Source organism: Micromesistius poutassou (assembly GCF_964030765.1).
Source record: "Micromesistius poutassou genome assembly, chromosome: 18".
Lineage (NCBI taxonomy): Eukaryota > Metazoa > Chordata > Actinopteri > Gadiformes > Gadidae > Micromesistius > Micromesistius poutassou.
This window is the reverse complement of record NC_140288.1, coordinates 11,981,976-11,996,975: the sequence shown is the minus strand read 5'-3', so window position 1 is coordinate 11,996,975 and position 15,000 is coordinate 11,981,976. Positions and strand designations below refer to the sequence as shown.

The window sequence follows — 15,000 nt, the reverse complement described above, 5'->3', positions numbered from 1 at the left end:
CACTACACACACACATCACATGCTAGGCTATCACATGCTAGGCTATCACATGCCAGGCTATCACATGCTAGGCTATCACATGCCAGGCTATCACATGCTAGGCTATCACATGCTAGGCTATCACATGCTAGGCTATCACATGCCAGGCTATCACATGCAGGCTATCACATGCCAGGCTATCACATGCTAGGCTATCACATGCTAGACTATCACATGCCAGGCTATCACATGCTAGGCTATCACATGCCAGGCTATCACACGCTAGGCTATCACATGCTAGGCTATCACATGCTAGGCTATCACATGCCAGGCTATCACATGCCAGGCTATCTCATGCTAGGCTATGATGACATGCTAGACTAGCACATGCTAGGCTAGCACATTGCATGTGAATGCATTGATTGCTGCGGTTTAACTATAGGTCGACACAATGTGGTTTGGTTAATTGACTTTATTCTCCTTTGTTTAAGAATGCTTGGTTCTGATTGGCTGGGAGGAGGGCATTAACCCGGCAGGTTGCCCGCTGACTGAACGCAGCGTCATCAAATAGTAGATCAATACGCCGCTTGGATTTTTTTTCTATCACAGAAATTTCAAACATGAGGTCCATTGTAAAAATAAACCTTGTTTAAAAAAGTTTCTAAAATGTGTCGGAAATCTACCGGAGGGTCAGTCAATGCATGGTTTCACAAGAGAGATACAATGTAGCGACTAGGTTATTAAACTAGTGATCAGATGCAGCCTTGTGTGGTTGCTATAGAAACTAATGAGCTACAGCTGAGCTAACGTTATTCACTGTAGTTCTAAAGGGGACTACTTTTTGAGGGAGATGAAGAAAAAAAAAAGCTGAATTATTAAAGTATTTGAATTGTTTTATTATGTTGGCAAGCAAGAAGTAGAATAAACGGGATGATCACCTCAAGGCAGGGCGATAAACAGTTTGATACGCCCGGCTGGTGGAAGGTTACCATCCACCAGCCGGGCGTATCAAACTGTTTATCGCCCTGCCTTGAGGTGATTATCCCTTACTAATTCATTTATGTGTTATTTAAGTTAATTCAATTAAATGTCACAAATAAACAGGAACGCAGACACGAATGACTCATGTTCCCCGCGGCGCCAGAAGTCCTCAGGGCGCCCTACGTCAGCGCTCTGGTTGTGGTGAGCAGAGATGAAGGGTTGTGATCCAACACACCGGAAGGTTGCCGAGCAACGCTCGTGTCACGCCGCGTGAACTTTGCGTTAATCTCCTCAGCTCCTTACTCACACGCCGCACCTCCACCGACACCTCCTCCTCCTCCTTCGACACCTCCTCCTCCTCCTTCGACACCTCCTCCTCCCTGTTCCCTCTGGGCGACTCCTCCTGCTCTCTCACCTCCCCGTCCTTCCACCCGCTCATGAGGAGCTGTCCGTCTGTCCGTCCGCCCGTCTGATCTCAGTGAGGCGGCTCAGACGTCTCAGAGGAATGGCGGGATGGAGAACCAGGCCAGGGAGGAGAGCCCGGTGCCTGAGGATGAAAACACAAACGTGAACGCTGACACTTTGGCATGAGCCTCAGCCACGTCCACCTTCACGGGGGGCACCCAGTCGGACAAACAGGCAAATAGTCATTCACTCAGTCAGTCAGTCAGTCAGTCAGCCGTCCCTTAGACAGTCACCAAGCCAGTCAGTCTGCCTTGACCAGTAAAAGGCACCACAGTCCTGACCAGTAAAAGGAGCCAGTCTGACCAGTAAAAGGCACCACAGTCCTGACCAGTAAAAGGCACCACAGTCCCACGAGAGCCTCCATCACCTCTAATTGGTTGGCTCAGCTGCTCCCAGAGGGGAGGGGGGGAGAGGGGGGACTGAGAGGTGAGACATGGTCAGCATGTGACGGAAAGAGACAGAGACAGAGAGGGAGAGGGAGAGGGGAGTATGAGGAGAGGGGTGGAGGGGTGAAGTATATAGCGGTATGTGATTCTCCAGTCTTCTCTGCTCGCTCATCCTCTCTCTCACTTCATCTTCTCTCCTTCCTTATCTTCTTATCTCCTCCCCCGTCATGCATCCTCTCCTTACTACCATCTCCCCAAAGCTGCTTGTGTACTCGTTTGTGTGTGTTGCCTTGGCGACAGGTAAATACTACCTGTCAGAAAAGTCAACCGTGTAAAAAGACTAACATGTGCCGAGTTCCAAAATCTCTCTCTGCCTGCGATCCGACCAGCCGTTGACACGGCAACCGGGCTTGTCATCTGCTATGATTTTGACGAACAGAGCCGACAACAGTCTCTCTCTCTCTCTCTCTCTCTCTCTCTCTCTCTCTCTCTCTCTCTCTCTCCCCTGCTCTGACCGGCTAGTGTTTGCGGACGCTAGCATAAGTGTTAACAGAAGGTTATTTTCAAACTGTTTCATTTTATTAACCGTTTAAATCAGGAAATGGCGTTTGAGGGTGATTGATGAGGAGGTGATTGTGCGTGCAATTTGATTTTGTGTCACTGCTGCTTCCTGCCATTAAAGCTTCACACAACCTGGACAGGAATATATAAAATGCATTTATGATGTAAAAGTTGAGTGTAGGGATGTGCCAAGCAACTGATTTCCCGGACGTGTTTTAAACGACTAGCAGGCTCTTATTGAAGTAAGAGAAACTGTCAAAACTCGGCTTGCATTTTGACCATTGCACAGTATCATGCAAAACATGAAAACAACTCTTGAAACCAGTATTCTGCTGCTGTAAAAGAAACATCATCAGAATTACTACAATAACACCATAACAATAACGATGACATTTACTGACGTCATTTAACAGTTGAATTATGCAACAAAGGGGTACTACTTACTCACTTCTGTTCAGCCAAATCAAAGTGTGGACGTGTTCTGGTGAAAGGTGAGACTTGAAAAGGAAATTGAAAGTCTTCGGAAAAATGTGACGGTGTACATAAGATAAAATAATTTATAACTAGTTTAAACGACTAGAAATATTGCTGCCATGCAGCAAGGTAGTAACGTCACATTAGGTCATCAAGTCGACTATATATATACATACTGTATATGTGTGTGTGTGTGTGTGTGTGTGTGTGTGTGTGTGTGTGTGTGTGTGTGTGATAGCAGTTTTATTTGATAGAGTGAATGTTTTCATCGTTCTGATTGACCTTCGCTTTGTCGCTTTGTCGCTGTGTCGCAGTCTCCAGGGTAACACCTTCAGTCTGCGAGTTTCTTCTAAGATCCTTGTGAACTCACCACGAGTACTCAATAAAATAGAAGAAAATAATAATCAAATACAAATACAAATCAAATACAAATCAAATACTAATAGTATCCATAATCAAGGTAGGAATATACGTACACACCTGTTGTACAACTCCAAGCCATACTTGGAGGAATGAACAAACTTGTTTATGGGGATTATTTAGCAGACGATTTCATGCAAAGCAACACAGATGCACACAGTCATTCAGGAGCCTGTAAGGTGAAGACATCTTGCTCGGGGATGGCTACAGGTGGACTGCGGACCTAGGGGATCGACCCAGGTCCTCTCTCCTGCGGGCCATACCCGGGCACACCTCGCCACTAGACTACACTGTCCCCCTCATACAAATCCCCTTTCCTGAGGCCATTGTCGCTGTGAAAGATACATAGCCACCCCCTCCTACCCCTCCTACTTATTGTATGTTGTACGTCCTGGCACTTAATGTGCGCACTGTTTGTGTGTTATATGTAGTTGTAGTACTTATTTGTGTACCACCATATCCAAGCTATCTTTGCTGTACACGGGGAATGGGTTAACCAAGTGATTGTTAGTGCTCGTTAGTGCTTGGCACTTGGTTCTATGAACGTCCTGACTGTGCCGACAGCGATATATTGTTGTTTCTCTTTCTTCTGAAATGTAAATCGCTTTGGATTAAAGCGTCTGCTAAAGACCCTAAATGTAAATGTAAAAATTAAAGAAACTGTTTCCCACTGACCGACACGGTAAGGCCTTCTGAATAAGAGTCACATCCCCCGCATCCCAGGAACACGATCAGAGCTAAAGCTAAGCTACCGAGGTAGCGGGCGGTGTGGATCAAAGCTAAAGCTAAGCTACCAGGGTAGCGGGCGGTGTGGATCAGAGCTAAAGCTAAGCTACCGAGGTAGCGGGCGGTGTGGATCAGAGCTAAAGCTAAGCTACCGGGGTAGCGGGCGGTGTGGATCAGAGCTAAAGCTAAGCTACCGAGGTAGCGGGCGGTGTGGATCAGAGCTAAAGCTAAGCTACCGGGTTAGCGGGCCGTGTGGATCAGGTTGTTCCTCTGGGTCTGGTCTGCCAGACACGTTTTTATTTGAGACCTAGCAGGAGCTTTCCCTGAACGCTCAGTAAACATGACAACAAACGTCGGAGACAGGCAGGCGCGTTGGTCATTAACGTGTGCGTTCACAGCCGAGGTTCGCCTCGCGTTGACGTCCCGGAGGAGTCTAGTTTGCTCGTCTGTCTGTGTTTTATTTCCTGGGTTTCTGGTTTGTCTACCAGTCAATGGATAAATGAATAGAACTGTTGGCGACTGTCTGTGTGTTTGAGTAGACTGTGTGTGTGTGTGTGTGTGTGTGTGTGTGTGTGTGTGTGTGTGTGTGTGCGTGCCTGGTTGTGCTCAAAGCTGATTGGTCGGCTCTGTGTCTGTCTCTAGGTAATGAGATGAAACCAATCTCGTATTTGCTTTGGTATTTTTGCCCTCTTGGAATAAATGGAAGACTTTTGTTCCAATATTTTTCTCTCTTTTTCTCCTCTGCCTAACAGGTCTTGTTTTAATTTAAATCCGATTTCCATTCAGAAAGCTGAATTGGCGCGGGAATCCAGCATTTGGATTGCCAAAGCATGTGCAAATAGACAGACAAAAAATTAATGATATTAAGAGCAACAATAATCCTAAAAATAGCTCTCTCCCTCTCCCACTCTCTCTCAATCTGTCTCTCTCTTTCTCTTTCGCTCTATCTATTTCTGTCTCTCTTTCGCTCTCCCCACTTTATCATCTGTCCCTCTCTTTTTCGTTCTATCTCTATCTCTATTTCTGTCTCTCTTTATCTCTCTCTCTCTCTCTCTTTCCCCCTTTCCATGTATGAAGAGCCTGTTGCTATCGGACGTAGCCATGTTAGCTGTCGTGCTAGTCAGGGTACGATTCTTCCCTATTAGCTGCATGGATCATCTTGATTCGATTAGCCGCATAAGATAGCATGCAAAGGTCATCTGTGTGTGTGTGTGTGTGTGTATGTGTGTGCGTGTCGTGTGTGTGTGTGTGTGTGTGTGCATGTGTGTGTGTGTGTGATTCTGTGTTGGTACACGTGCCTACGTGTTGACAGGACATGAAGGATGGATCAGGGGTGAAACGTATGGCTGGCGAGAGCAGACGGACGGACAGAACGAGGGACAGAGCTGAAGGGTCGGAGGGTGGTTATTTGTGGACTGGATCGAATCTCATTCCAGACAGAGACCGCAGGTGTGATGGAGTCACAGGAATATCAGAGGGAGCGAGAGAGAGGGAAGGAGAGAGGGAGGACTCGAGTTCACAGCTACAAGTTTATTCACAGTTACGAAACGACATCATACATATTCACGACGGGAAATAACAAAAGTTGGTTCACGCACGCACATACAGACACACTAGGGTGAACACAGGCTAGTCTAGCATGTGCTAGCCTGACACGTGATAGCCTAGCATGTGATAGCTTAGCGTGTGATAGCCTAGCGTGTGATAGAATCAAAACATGGAGACTTCAGCAGAAGCAGAACACTTCTTACTGCCCCAGTAAGAAGACCCAGACCCTCCACCGTGCTCCCCTGGTCCTCAGTAGGAGGTTTGCCAGCCTGGGCTCATCGTGATAAACGGATCATTAGGACGATTAACGACGGTGTAACACTGTCCAAAAGCAAACAGCTGAAAAACAAACCCTTTGAGCCCTGAATGGAACCGGTGACGCGGAACCAAGCGGTGCCCATGTGACTCTGCGTGGGCACCATGCGGGCACAAAAGATCACCTTTGCATTCGGGGCGCTTAGCAGACGCTTTTATCCAGAGCGACTTACAATAAGAACGTTTGTCAGAAGAAAGAGAAACAACAAGGGAACGCCAGCGCCCATCAGGGCGGCATGTGGCTCCGGAGGTGGAGCGGGTTGGCTGGTAACCGGAAGGTCGCTGGTTCGATCCCCGGCTCCTCCTAGCTGAGTGTCAAGGTGTCCCTGAGCGAGACGCCTCGCCCTGACTGGCTGCCGCTTTGCGTGGCTGACTCCGCCGTCGGTGTGTGAATGTGTGAATGAATCTGTGAATGTTAGACGGTATTGTAAAGCACTTTGAGTGGCCACTGGTTAGAAAAGCGCTCTATAAATGCAGTCCATTTACCATGGTTACTCTACTGTACTGTCATAGTGGATGAGTCCAAGCTGTTGTTCCAATGTACCAGGATTCACACGTGTGTGTGTGTGTGTGTGTGTGTGTGTGTGTGTGTGTGTGTGTGTGTGTGTGTGTGTGTGTGTGTGTGTGTGTGTGTGTGTGTGTGTGTGTGTGTGTGTGTGTGTGGCTTGAGTCCCTCCTGGGATCTGGCCCATTTTTATAATGAATGCAGCTGTGTCACATTTATTCTTCCACACACACACACACACACACACACGCGCACAGACATACACACACGCACGCACGCACGCACGCACACACACATGTACACACACACGTTGGAGCAGAGAGGAGGTGATGAGATGATAGAGGTGGAGAGGAGGAGGAGATGATGGTTGGGGAAGAGAGATAATCCAAGCAGCCACGCCCATATTTGTCTCTGCAAGGTTGTGCGTTTATTTGAAACCCTGTTTACATTTCAATGGAAATGAACGTAAACCTGTGGTTAGCAAAGTGTGATTACCTGTGGAATATTCTACATGTATAGGTACAGGTTGTTTAACTGTACAGGGGGGGTTACCGGTAGTTTCTTTACCTGTACAGATAGCGACAGGTACCTGTACAGACACCTGTCCAGGTAAGACCACCGTGATTATCCCACAATGGAAGGAAACGGTGTGTGTACGCCCGTCTTTGAGTGTGTCTGCATTTGAGTGTGTCTGTGTGTATCGCTTTAGGCAAGCACATATTTTTCTGTAATGAGCGATGACAAACTTTTATTTACATAATGTTACATAATGTTCCTTCAGGCTGTGTGTGTGTGTGCGTGTGCGCGTGTGTGTGTGTGTGTGTGTGTGTGCATGTGTGTGCATGTGCGTGTGCACACGAGTGTGTGTGTGTGTGTGTGTGTGTGTGTGTGTGTGTGTATGCGTGCATATGTGTGTGTGCGCACGTGTGTGTGTGTGTGTGTGTGTGTGTGGTTGTGTGTGTGCGTGTGCGCTTGTGTGTCAATACTTGCCTCCCTGTGAGTGAGGGATTTTGATGGTGTGACTCGGCATAAATCTGCTTCATTTCATGAGTTGGGAATGATTGATTCTCTAAGAGCTGTCTGAAAGTGTGTGTGTGAGGTGTGTGTGTGTGTGTGTGTGTGTGTGTGTGTGTGTGTGTGTGTGTGTTTGTGCGTGCCTGCACTTGCATGCACTATTCCTGCGTGTTTATTTCTACCGCGTTTCTCCTCTCTGTCATTATGTTGCTGCTCGGCTGTGAGCACTTTGCTGCTACTGGAAGCTGTTATATATTAGAGAGGTTCGCTCTCGTTTTGAGGGAAGAAAACTGTAACGAATTCTAGTGTCAGTCGGTGCACGCTCCCGTCCTCCGCTCAGAGAGAACTCAATCTGCGTTTGGTGGAAAGGATATTTTGGTGGCTGTGGTCCTGGGTTTGCTCCCTGATGCCCGCGGGTCTGCCTGCAGGGTTCTTTTGTACGATGGCCTCACCCCTACCTGCTCCTTACTGACAAGTGTCTCAAATTCACTTCAGATAAAAGCGTCTGCTAAACAAGGCAGACAGTAAAATGTCAGCCTAATCACACCTCACCAGGGCTCTATGAATTCTTGATGGATTAAAGCTAGGGCAGGCAATTTATTTGACAAGCTTTTATTTGTGGAAATTCTCTCCTGGCACAGTTCAGTAAATCCAATGCTCTGACAAAGTGATACAAGCGCCTAGCGTCTCAGACTGAAGCCCCTATATCTTTGCTCCAACGTCCCTGTATCGGTATCAAACGGTGACACCGACACAGACACTCGTCAGGCGTTAGACGGACGTACCGACCGATAGCACTGGGTGGGATTCACTCCAGAACATGACGGTCCATGACCATTACTTCAGGTGCAAATGGATCCTTCCACTCCCGCTGTGTCCTGGCGTCAGATGGCTGTGGCGCCGGTTTACGCCTAATGAGGCTGAAAGGGGCTCACCTGGACCACCTGACAGTGATGAAAGGAGTGAGGGGCCCTTGATGGAGGACCGAGGGGGGGGGGGGGGGGGGCGGCACAGGGAAACAGCCACCTCAGTTCCCCCCTGTTCCGAGGGCGGTAGAGAAGGGGCTTTTAGCTCAACTTGACCTCCATGAAGGGCAGCCATCTTGGCTCTGGGAGGCTGAGGAAGGATGGGGAGGTGTTATCCCCATGGTTACGACCAACAGTAACTTTGTTATACTTTTAGAGAGAGAGCAGTTAGATATAGAGATAGCTATGTCTGTATTTTTAGGTGTGGATTCAGGCAGCTCTATTTATCTATAGCTCTATGTATCTCTATATCTACCTCTTTCTACAGCTCTAAAGATCTATATGTCTACCTCTGTCTGCAGCTCTATAGATCCATCTCAGTGGTCTCCAGTGGTGTATTTTTAGGTGTTGATGGGTCTTTGCCTGTGGGTGTGATGTGTGGTAGTTTGAGTACCGGGGAGAACCAGGGGAGAGCTATCTATAGCTTCTATATGGATGGTGCTGAGCTCTGAAGCAGCCTGCAGTCATCCCTCACCGAACACACGTGATGGAACAAATCTGGGCCGATGAAAACACATTTTGAAAAATACATTTAAATCTCACCAGTCTGTTCCAGTAAATGTTGACCGATATGTCTTTGAATGATGAACATGAATATGCTTTGAATGTATTTTTATCGGTTGAGCAACATTCATTTAGTTCTATATATCTTTTGTGAAGGTATTTTAGAATAGATCAGGATCTGTAAATGCTTAATGTATGTATATTTACATACATCATACATACATACATCATGCATCATTTTTTTATAGCAATTAAAAATACAAAATGATGGAGGGTTATATGTTTTACTTGAACGTTTCTTATAGATTGAGGTGATCTGGGACGAGATCCGGGGTTGTGTGTTCAACAAATGGTGGCGTATCAGTTCTCCGTTGGTTTTAGTGCTGGCTGGGACTCCTGAGAGCCGTGATGAGTTACATAAGAGTCCTCGTCCATGAATACACCGGGCGTATTTAAAGCCCAGAGCAGCGGAGCCTGAATACTGGTTCATATTTGAAGGCATGACAAGAAAATAATGGGAACCCTATTGTTTGGGTAGAGGAGGCCATAGAGACTGGATGAACAGTGGATACATGAACCACAGAGACTAGAGCGCAGCAGCGCTGTGTTTCCTTTTCACGTCTCTAGAGACTGTTCTAGAAACACAACTTGGAAAACATTATTTTGCGTCTTTCCCTTTAATCTAATCTTTACACGGAGAGAGAGAGAAGGCGTGTGGGTTGGGTGTGTGCACGCGTTCCCGTGTGTGTTATTGTGTGTTTGTGCATATACCCATGTGTGTGTTATTGTTTGTGCCTGCATACCCATGTGTGTGTCATTATGTGTGTGTGAGTACCCATGTGTGTGTTTTTGTGTGTGTGCGTGCGTGAGTGTGTGCGTGCGTGCATGCGTGTGTTGATCGGGTGTAAACAATGGGTGCCTCTGGGATTTGTTCTATATGTGGATCTATGCTGAAATGCTGCCTGAATGTGATCATCACAAGTCTCTCCTGCTCTCTGGAACCACCCACTTTACCTCCAGGATAGAGGGGGGGGGGGGGGGCTCACAGTGCTGCATGTGTTTTGGGAGAATTGAATTTGCCTTGTTGGCCAAATTTTGCATGTCTGGTCACTCTACAGGTGGGAGGGGTGTGTGTGAAGGGGGGCCTGTGTGTGTGTGTGTGTGTGTGTGTGTGTGTGCCTTGCGTCTCTGGCCCCCGCTCACCACTGGTGTGCATGCGCATGTGTGTGCACGCATGTGTGTGTGGGCACACATGTTTCTGTGCATGTGTGTGTGTGTGTGTGTGTGTGTGGGCATGTGTGTGTGTGTGTGTGCATGTGTGTGTGTGTGTGTGCATGCGTGTGTGTGGGCATGTGTACCGGGGGGTCTGGGGGTCTGGGGGTGATGTTGATGAACATTAATCCGGGGAGCTGGGGAGCCGAGGATTCTGGGAGAGCGGTGTAATTACAGAGCCCCAGAGAGGCCCTGCGGGGGCGGGCTATTTCTGCTTGATTGGCTAATTAGCCAATGAGCGGTCGGTATTTAAAGAGGCGGCGGTTGTAGTGGCCGTGCTGCTGCTGTAATCAAAGGTGCAGGAGAACGCTTTAAAGTGTTGCTCTCGCCCGACTCTCTCCTCCATTTTGAATAACGCATGCCCCATTACGGAGGAGGTGTACATTTCAACACAACGTTTCCAAATGGTTTATTAAATCTAGGGCATACAATTAGGAGAAACCAGCCAGAGTAAGCCTGATTCTATTAAGTATCCTTCTAACATCCCAGCCCTCCCTCCAAAGCCACGCCCCCAAAAACACGGGACTAGCTCGCTAGCTGTAGCGGTAGCCAATAGCTGAGCTCCTAGCGTCAAAGCTCTTGCGTCCGGTGATCAGTTGTAGCAATATGTTTGTTGTCTCATCACGCTATAATGTATTATAGCCCCCACAACGTCTTAGCTAGTGACGTTAGCTGAAGGTGTTACCGGTCGCCTGGAAACTGATGGTTGTTGGTTCCACCACTGATCACCTTCCCCCCCTGATCTTGGCAAGACAGTGGAGGGGTTCGAGAGTTTGATTCCCAGCTCGAAGGTTCTGGGTTTGATCCCCAATGTATGCAGTCTACCTGCCATTGAATGAATGGATCTAACCAGTCCTAATCTGTCTGCCTGTCTGCCTGTCTGCCTGTCTGTCTGTCTGTCTGTCTACCTGTCTGTCTGTCTGTCTACCTGTTTGTCTGTCGGTCTGCCTGCCTGTCTGTCTGTCTGTCTGTCTGTCTGTCTGTCTGTCTGTCTGTCTGTCTGCCTGTCTGTCTGTCTGTCTGTCCGTCCGTCCCTCCAGGTACTACAGCGCCACCATCCTCCAGATGTCCGGTATCCGTGACGACCGGGCGGCCATCTGGCTGTCGTGGCTGACGGCGCTCACCAACTTCCTGTTCACGCTGCTGGGGGTGTGGCTCGTGGAGCGCGTGGGCCGCAGGAAGCTGACCCTGGGCAGCCTGACGGGTGAGACGCCCGCCGTGGGTCAGGGGTCACTGATTATTGATTATTGATTGGTCTGCGAGTGGGGAACGCAGCCATGGAGAAGCTCACCCACAGAGGTAAGATCAGAGTTCATTCATTGTCTATGAAATGGTCATACTTTTGTATGTTTATTTTTATTGATTTATTGGTTGATACTGAGAAATGTACTTGTGGCTTTGGATAAAAGCTGCCAAATGCCCTTAATGTAAATGATTGGTTATTCACTATTGATTGATGGGTATTGACTATTGATTGTACAACAAAAAATAAATCCACCTTTTGAGTCATAGAGTCACTCCTTGAGTCATAGAGTCACTCCTTGAGTCATGGAGTCACTCCTTGAGACATGGAGTCACTCCTTGAGTCATGGAGTCACTCCTTGAGACATGGAGTCACTCCTTGAGTCATGGAGTCACTCCTTGAGACATGGAGTCACTCCTCAGAGAGGTCTGTGTATACAGAGTGAATGTTCACCGTTAAACCGGCTGGAAGCACAGCCTCCGATGGCTCCGTCCCAGCTGTAGCTGAGCTGCAGGTCTTGACGGCTGAATGCTAGTGACAGCTCAGTGCTGAGTGACAGCTCAGTGCTCGTTACCGGGGACAACTCTGATCGTCTGATGCTCAGAGGAGTGATCTGAGGCACAGAGGAGTGATGTATGTATGGCACAGAGGAGTGATCTATGGCACAGAGGAGTGATCTATTGCACAGAGGAGTGATCTATTGCACAGAGGAGTGATCTGAGGCACAGAGGAGTGATCTTTGGTCGCCCTCTGGGCAAATATATTGGCAAGATGGCGTCAGGCTCACGGTGTCTCCAGGCAGGATTTTCAGTGTAGCCCGGAGGGGTTGGATAGTAAATGAGGTTCTGTGTGGGGTTAGATAGTAAATGAGGTTCTGTGTGGGGTTAGATAGTAAATGAGGTTCTGTGTGGGGTTAGATAGTAAATGAGGTTCTGTGTGGGGTTAGATAGTAAATGAGGTTCTGTGTGGGGTTAGATAGTAAATGAGGTTCTGTGTGGGGTTAGATAGTAAATTAGGTTCTGTGTGGGGTTAGATAGTAAATGAGGTTCTGTGTGGGGTTAGATAGTAAATTAGGTTCTGTGTGGGGTTAGATAGTAAATGAGGTTCTGTGTGGGGTTGGATAGTAAATGAGGTTCTGTGTGGGGTTAGATAGTAAATGAGGTTCTGTGTCGTTGGACAGGAACGTGCGTGAGCTTGGTTCTGCTGGCGGTGGGCTTCCTCCTCTCTGCCCAGCACACGCCCCCCGTGACCTTTCACCCCTCCGACCCCGCCCTGGCCAACTCCAGCTGCGTCAAGTACCAGTGAGTAGAGCTCGCCGCTGCAGGAAGTGCCCTGTCTGTACTTCCTATCTGTCGTCTGTACTCCCTGTCCGTGGTTTGTACTCCCTGTCTGTGGTCTGTACTTCCTGTCTGTGGTCTGTACTCCCTGTCTGTGGTCTGCTCTTCCCATCTGTGGTCTGTACTTCCTGTCACAACAGAACAGGCTCCAAATCGAACGTGCATTTGAATAAAGACTCTTAATTCAAAACGCTGCTCGGACTGAGAGCAGGAGGGTCAGGGCGTTTCTCCGGATGACGCCAGGCCTCACGTCGTGTGACGCGGTGTGAAAACGCCCTGGACCCACGAGCCGTCACACAGCGCCGTCACACAGCGCCGTCCGACCGGCGCGACGGTTGACAGCTGCCAGCCACCAGCGCTATCAGAGGTGACAGCTATCAACGGGTTCTTAGAAGTAGTTGCAGCAGCTGGTGCAAGTGACGTGTCGTGTTGTTAGTCGGAGCCGGTTGAGGAGATAGAGGAGATAGAGGAGATAGAGGAGATAGATACGGCCCAACGCAGAAGGAGGTGCTGGAGAGGAGTTGCCCACTAGCATGCTAACGTCTTCCTATACATCACGTCGACTGCCAGTAGAGGTCATGCCTTACGTGTTATATATTATATATATATATATATGTATATATATATATACAGGAATATGGTTTGGTATTTGTATTACAATGCAACAAACCTTCAATATGGGAATGTATGATTGGCATTGAAATTGCGTAATTCCTCATTTTATTTGTCTAAACGTACATTTCAATTAAATGTACAATGATGTTGTTTAAAGAAAAAAAAGCTTTTAAGCAGCCTGAGAATGAAGGCTAACACACTTTTCAATAGTCATGACTTTATGTCTGCTGCAAAGTAAAAGATCTTAGAATATCTTTGGGGTGAATTATTCCTTAGATTCGGTGATGGTCGATGCCATTACAGAACACAACAGAACACAACAGGGTTGTTTTGTGCTCTGCTGACTGACTGATTGATTAAATGACTGAATGAATGATTTGCTGGTTGACTGTTGGTTGAGTGTATTGATTGAGCGAGCAGACGAACCATCTAATACCAGCAGGGCTGTTCTGTCATGGAGGACATCAGAACAACATGCTCTCTCTGTCTCTCTCTCTCTGTCTCTCTCTCTCTGTCTCTCTCTCTCTCTCTCTTTCACTCTCACCAACTCAGTCGTTCGCTCGCACACACACCCACACACACACACACACACGCACACCCACACACCCACACACACACGCACACCCACACACCCACACACACACACACACACACATACATGCACACACACACACACACACGCACACACACACGCACACCCACACACACACACACACACACACACACACACACACACACACACACATACACCCACACACACACACACACACACACACACACACACACATACACACACACACACACACACACACAATTAGTGACTCACATCTCGTGCTGTTTTTCAAAACAGCACGATTAAAACTCGATCGCTGCCTGTCCTTCTGTCTCTCTGTCTGTCTGCCTGTCTGTCTGTCTGCCTGCCGTCTGTCTGTCTGTCTACAGGGTGTGTGAGCAGTGCATGCTGGACCCCGGTTGTGGCTTCTGTTACCGTGACAACAGCTCGGCGCTCTTCGCCTCCTCCTGCGTTCCGGTCAACATGGCGTCCACCGAGAGAGCCGCGTGGGGCAGGTGAGTCACATGGTGGGGGCGGAGTCAGGCCAGGTGAGTCACATGGTGGGGGCGGAGTCAGGCCAGGTGAGTCACATGGTCGGGGGCAGAATAAAGGCAAATTGATGCTTTCCGTGTCCGCGTTCCCGCAAGCATCTATAATCCGCAATAATCTTACTATGGACACTCCCTAAACCCCTCCCACTATTCCAAAACCACTCCCACTCACCCTCAACCTCTCCCACAGTCCCTTAACCCCTCCCCACTATCCAAAAATCCCTCCCACTCACAATAAACCCCTCCCCCTCTCAGAAACACACTCCCACTCACACTAAACCCCTCCCCCTCTCATAAACACACTCCCACTCACACTAAACCCCTCCCACTCACACTAAAACCCTCCCACTCACACTAAACCCCTCCCACTCTCACTAAACCCCTCCCACTCACACTAAACCCCTCCCCCTCTCAGAAATACACTCCCACTCACACTAAACCCCTCCCACTCTCACAGCGTAGCTGCGGTGGCTTGCATCTCACAGTCAATCATATCTGAGCACCTGAATCCTCTGTGGCTGTGGGT

At 48.4% G+C, this 15,000-nt stretch overlaps 1 protein-coding gene across 1 annotated transcript in view; it reads left to right on the top strand.

Moving 5' to 3' along the window:
* The window catches only part of slc2a13a (solute carrier family 2 member 13a), a gene marked incomplete at both ends in the record, with an annotated part of 33,268 nt that overhangs the window by 15,807 nt on the left and 2,461 nt on the right, over positions 1-15,000 (top strand). The window contains 3 exons of the mRNA XM_084483309.1: positions 11,216-11,379; positions 12,599-12,719; positions 14,313-14,438. Coding sequence (XP_084339435.1) covers positions 11,216-11,379; positions 12,599-12,719; positions 14,313-14,438 — 411 coding nt within the window. The remainder of the gene's footprint in view (positions 1-11,215; positions 11,380-12,598; positions 12,720-14,312; positions 14,439-15,000) is intronic.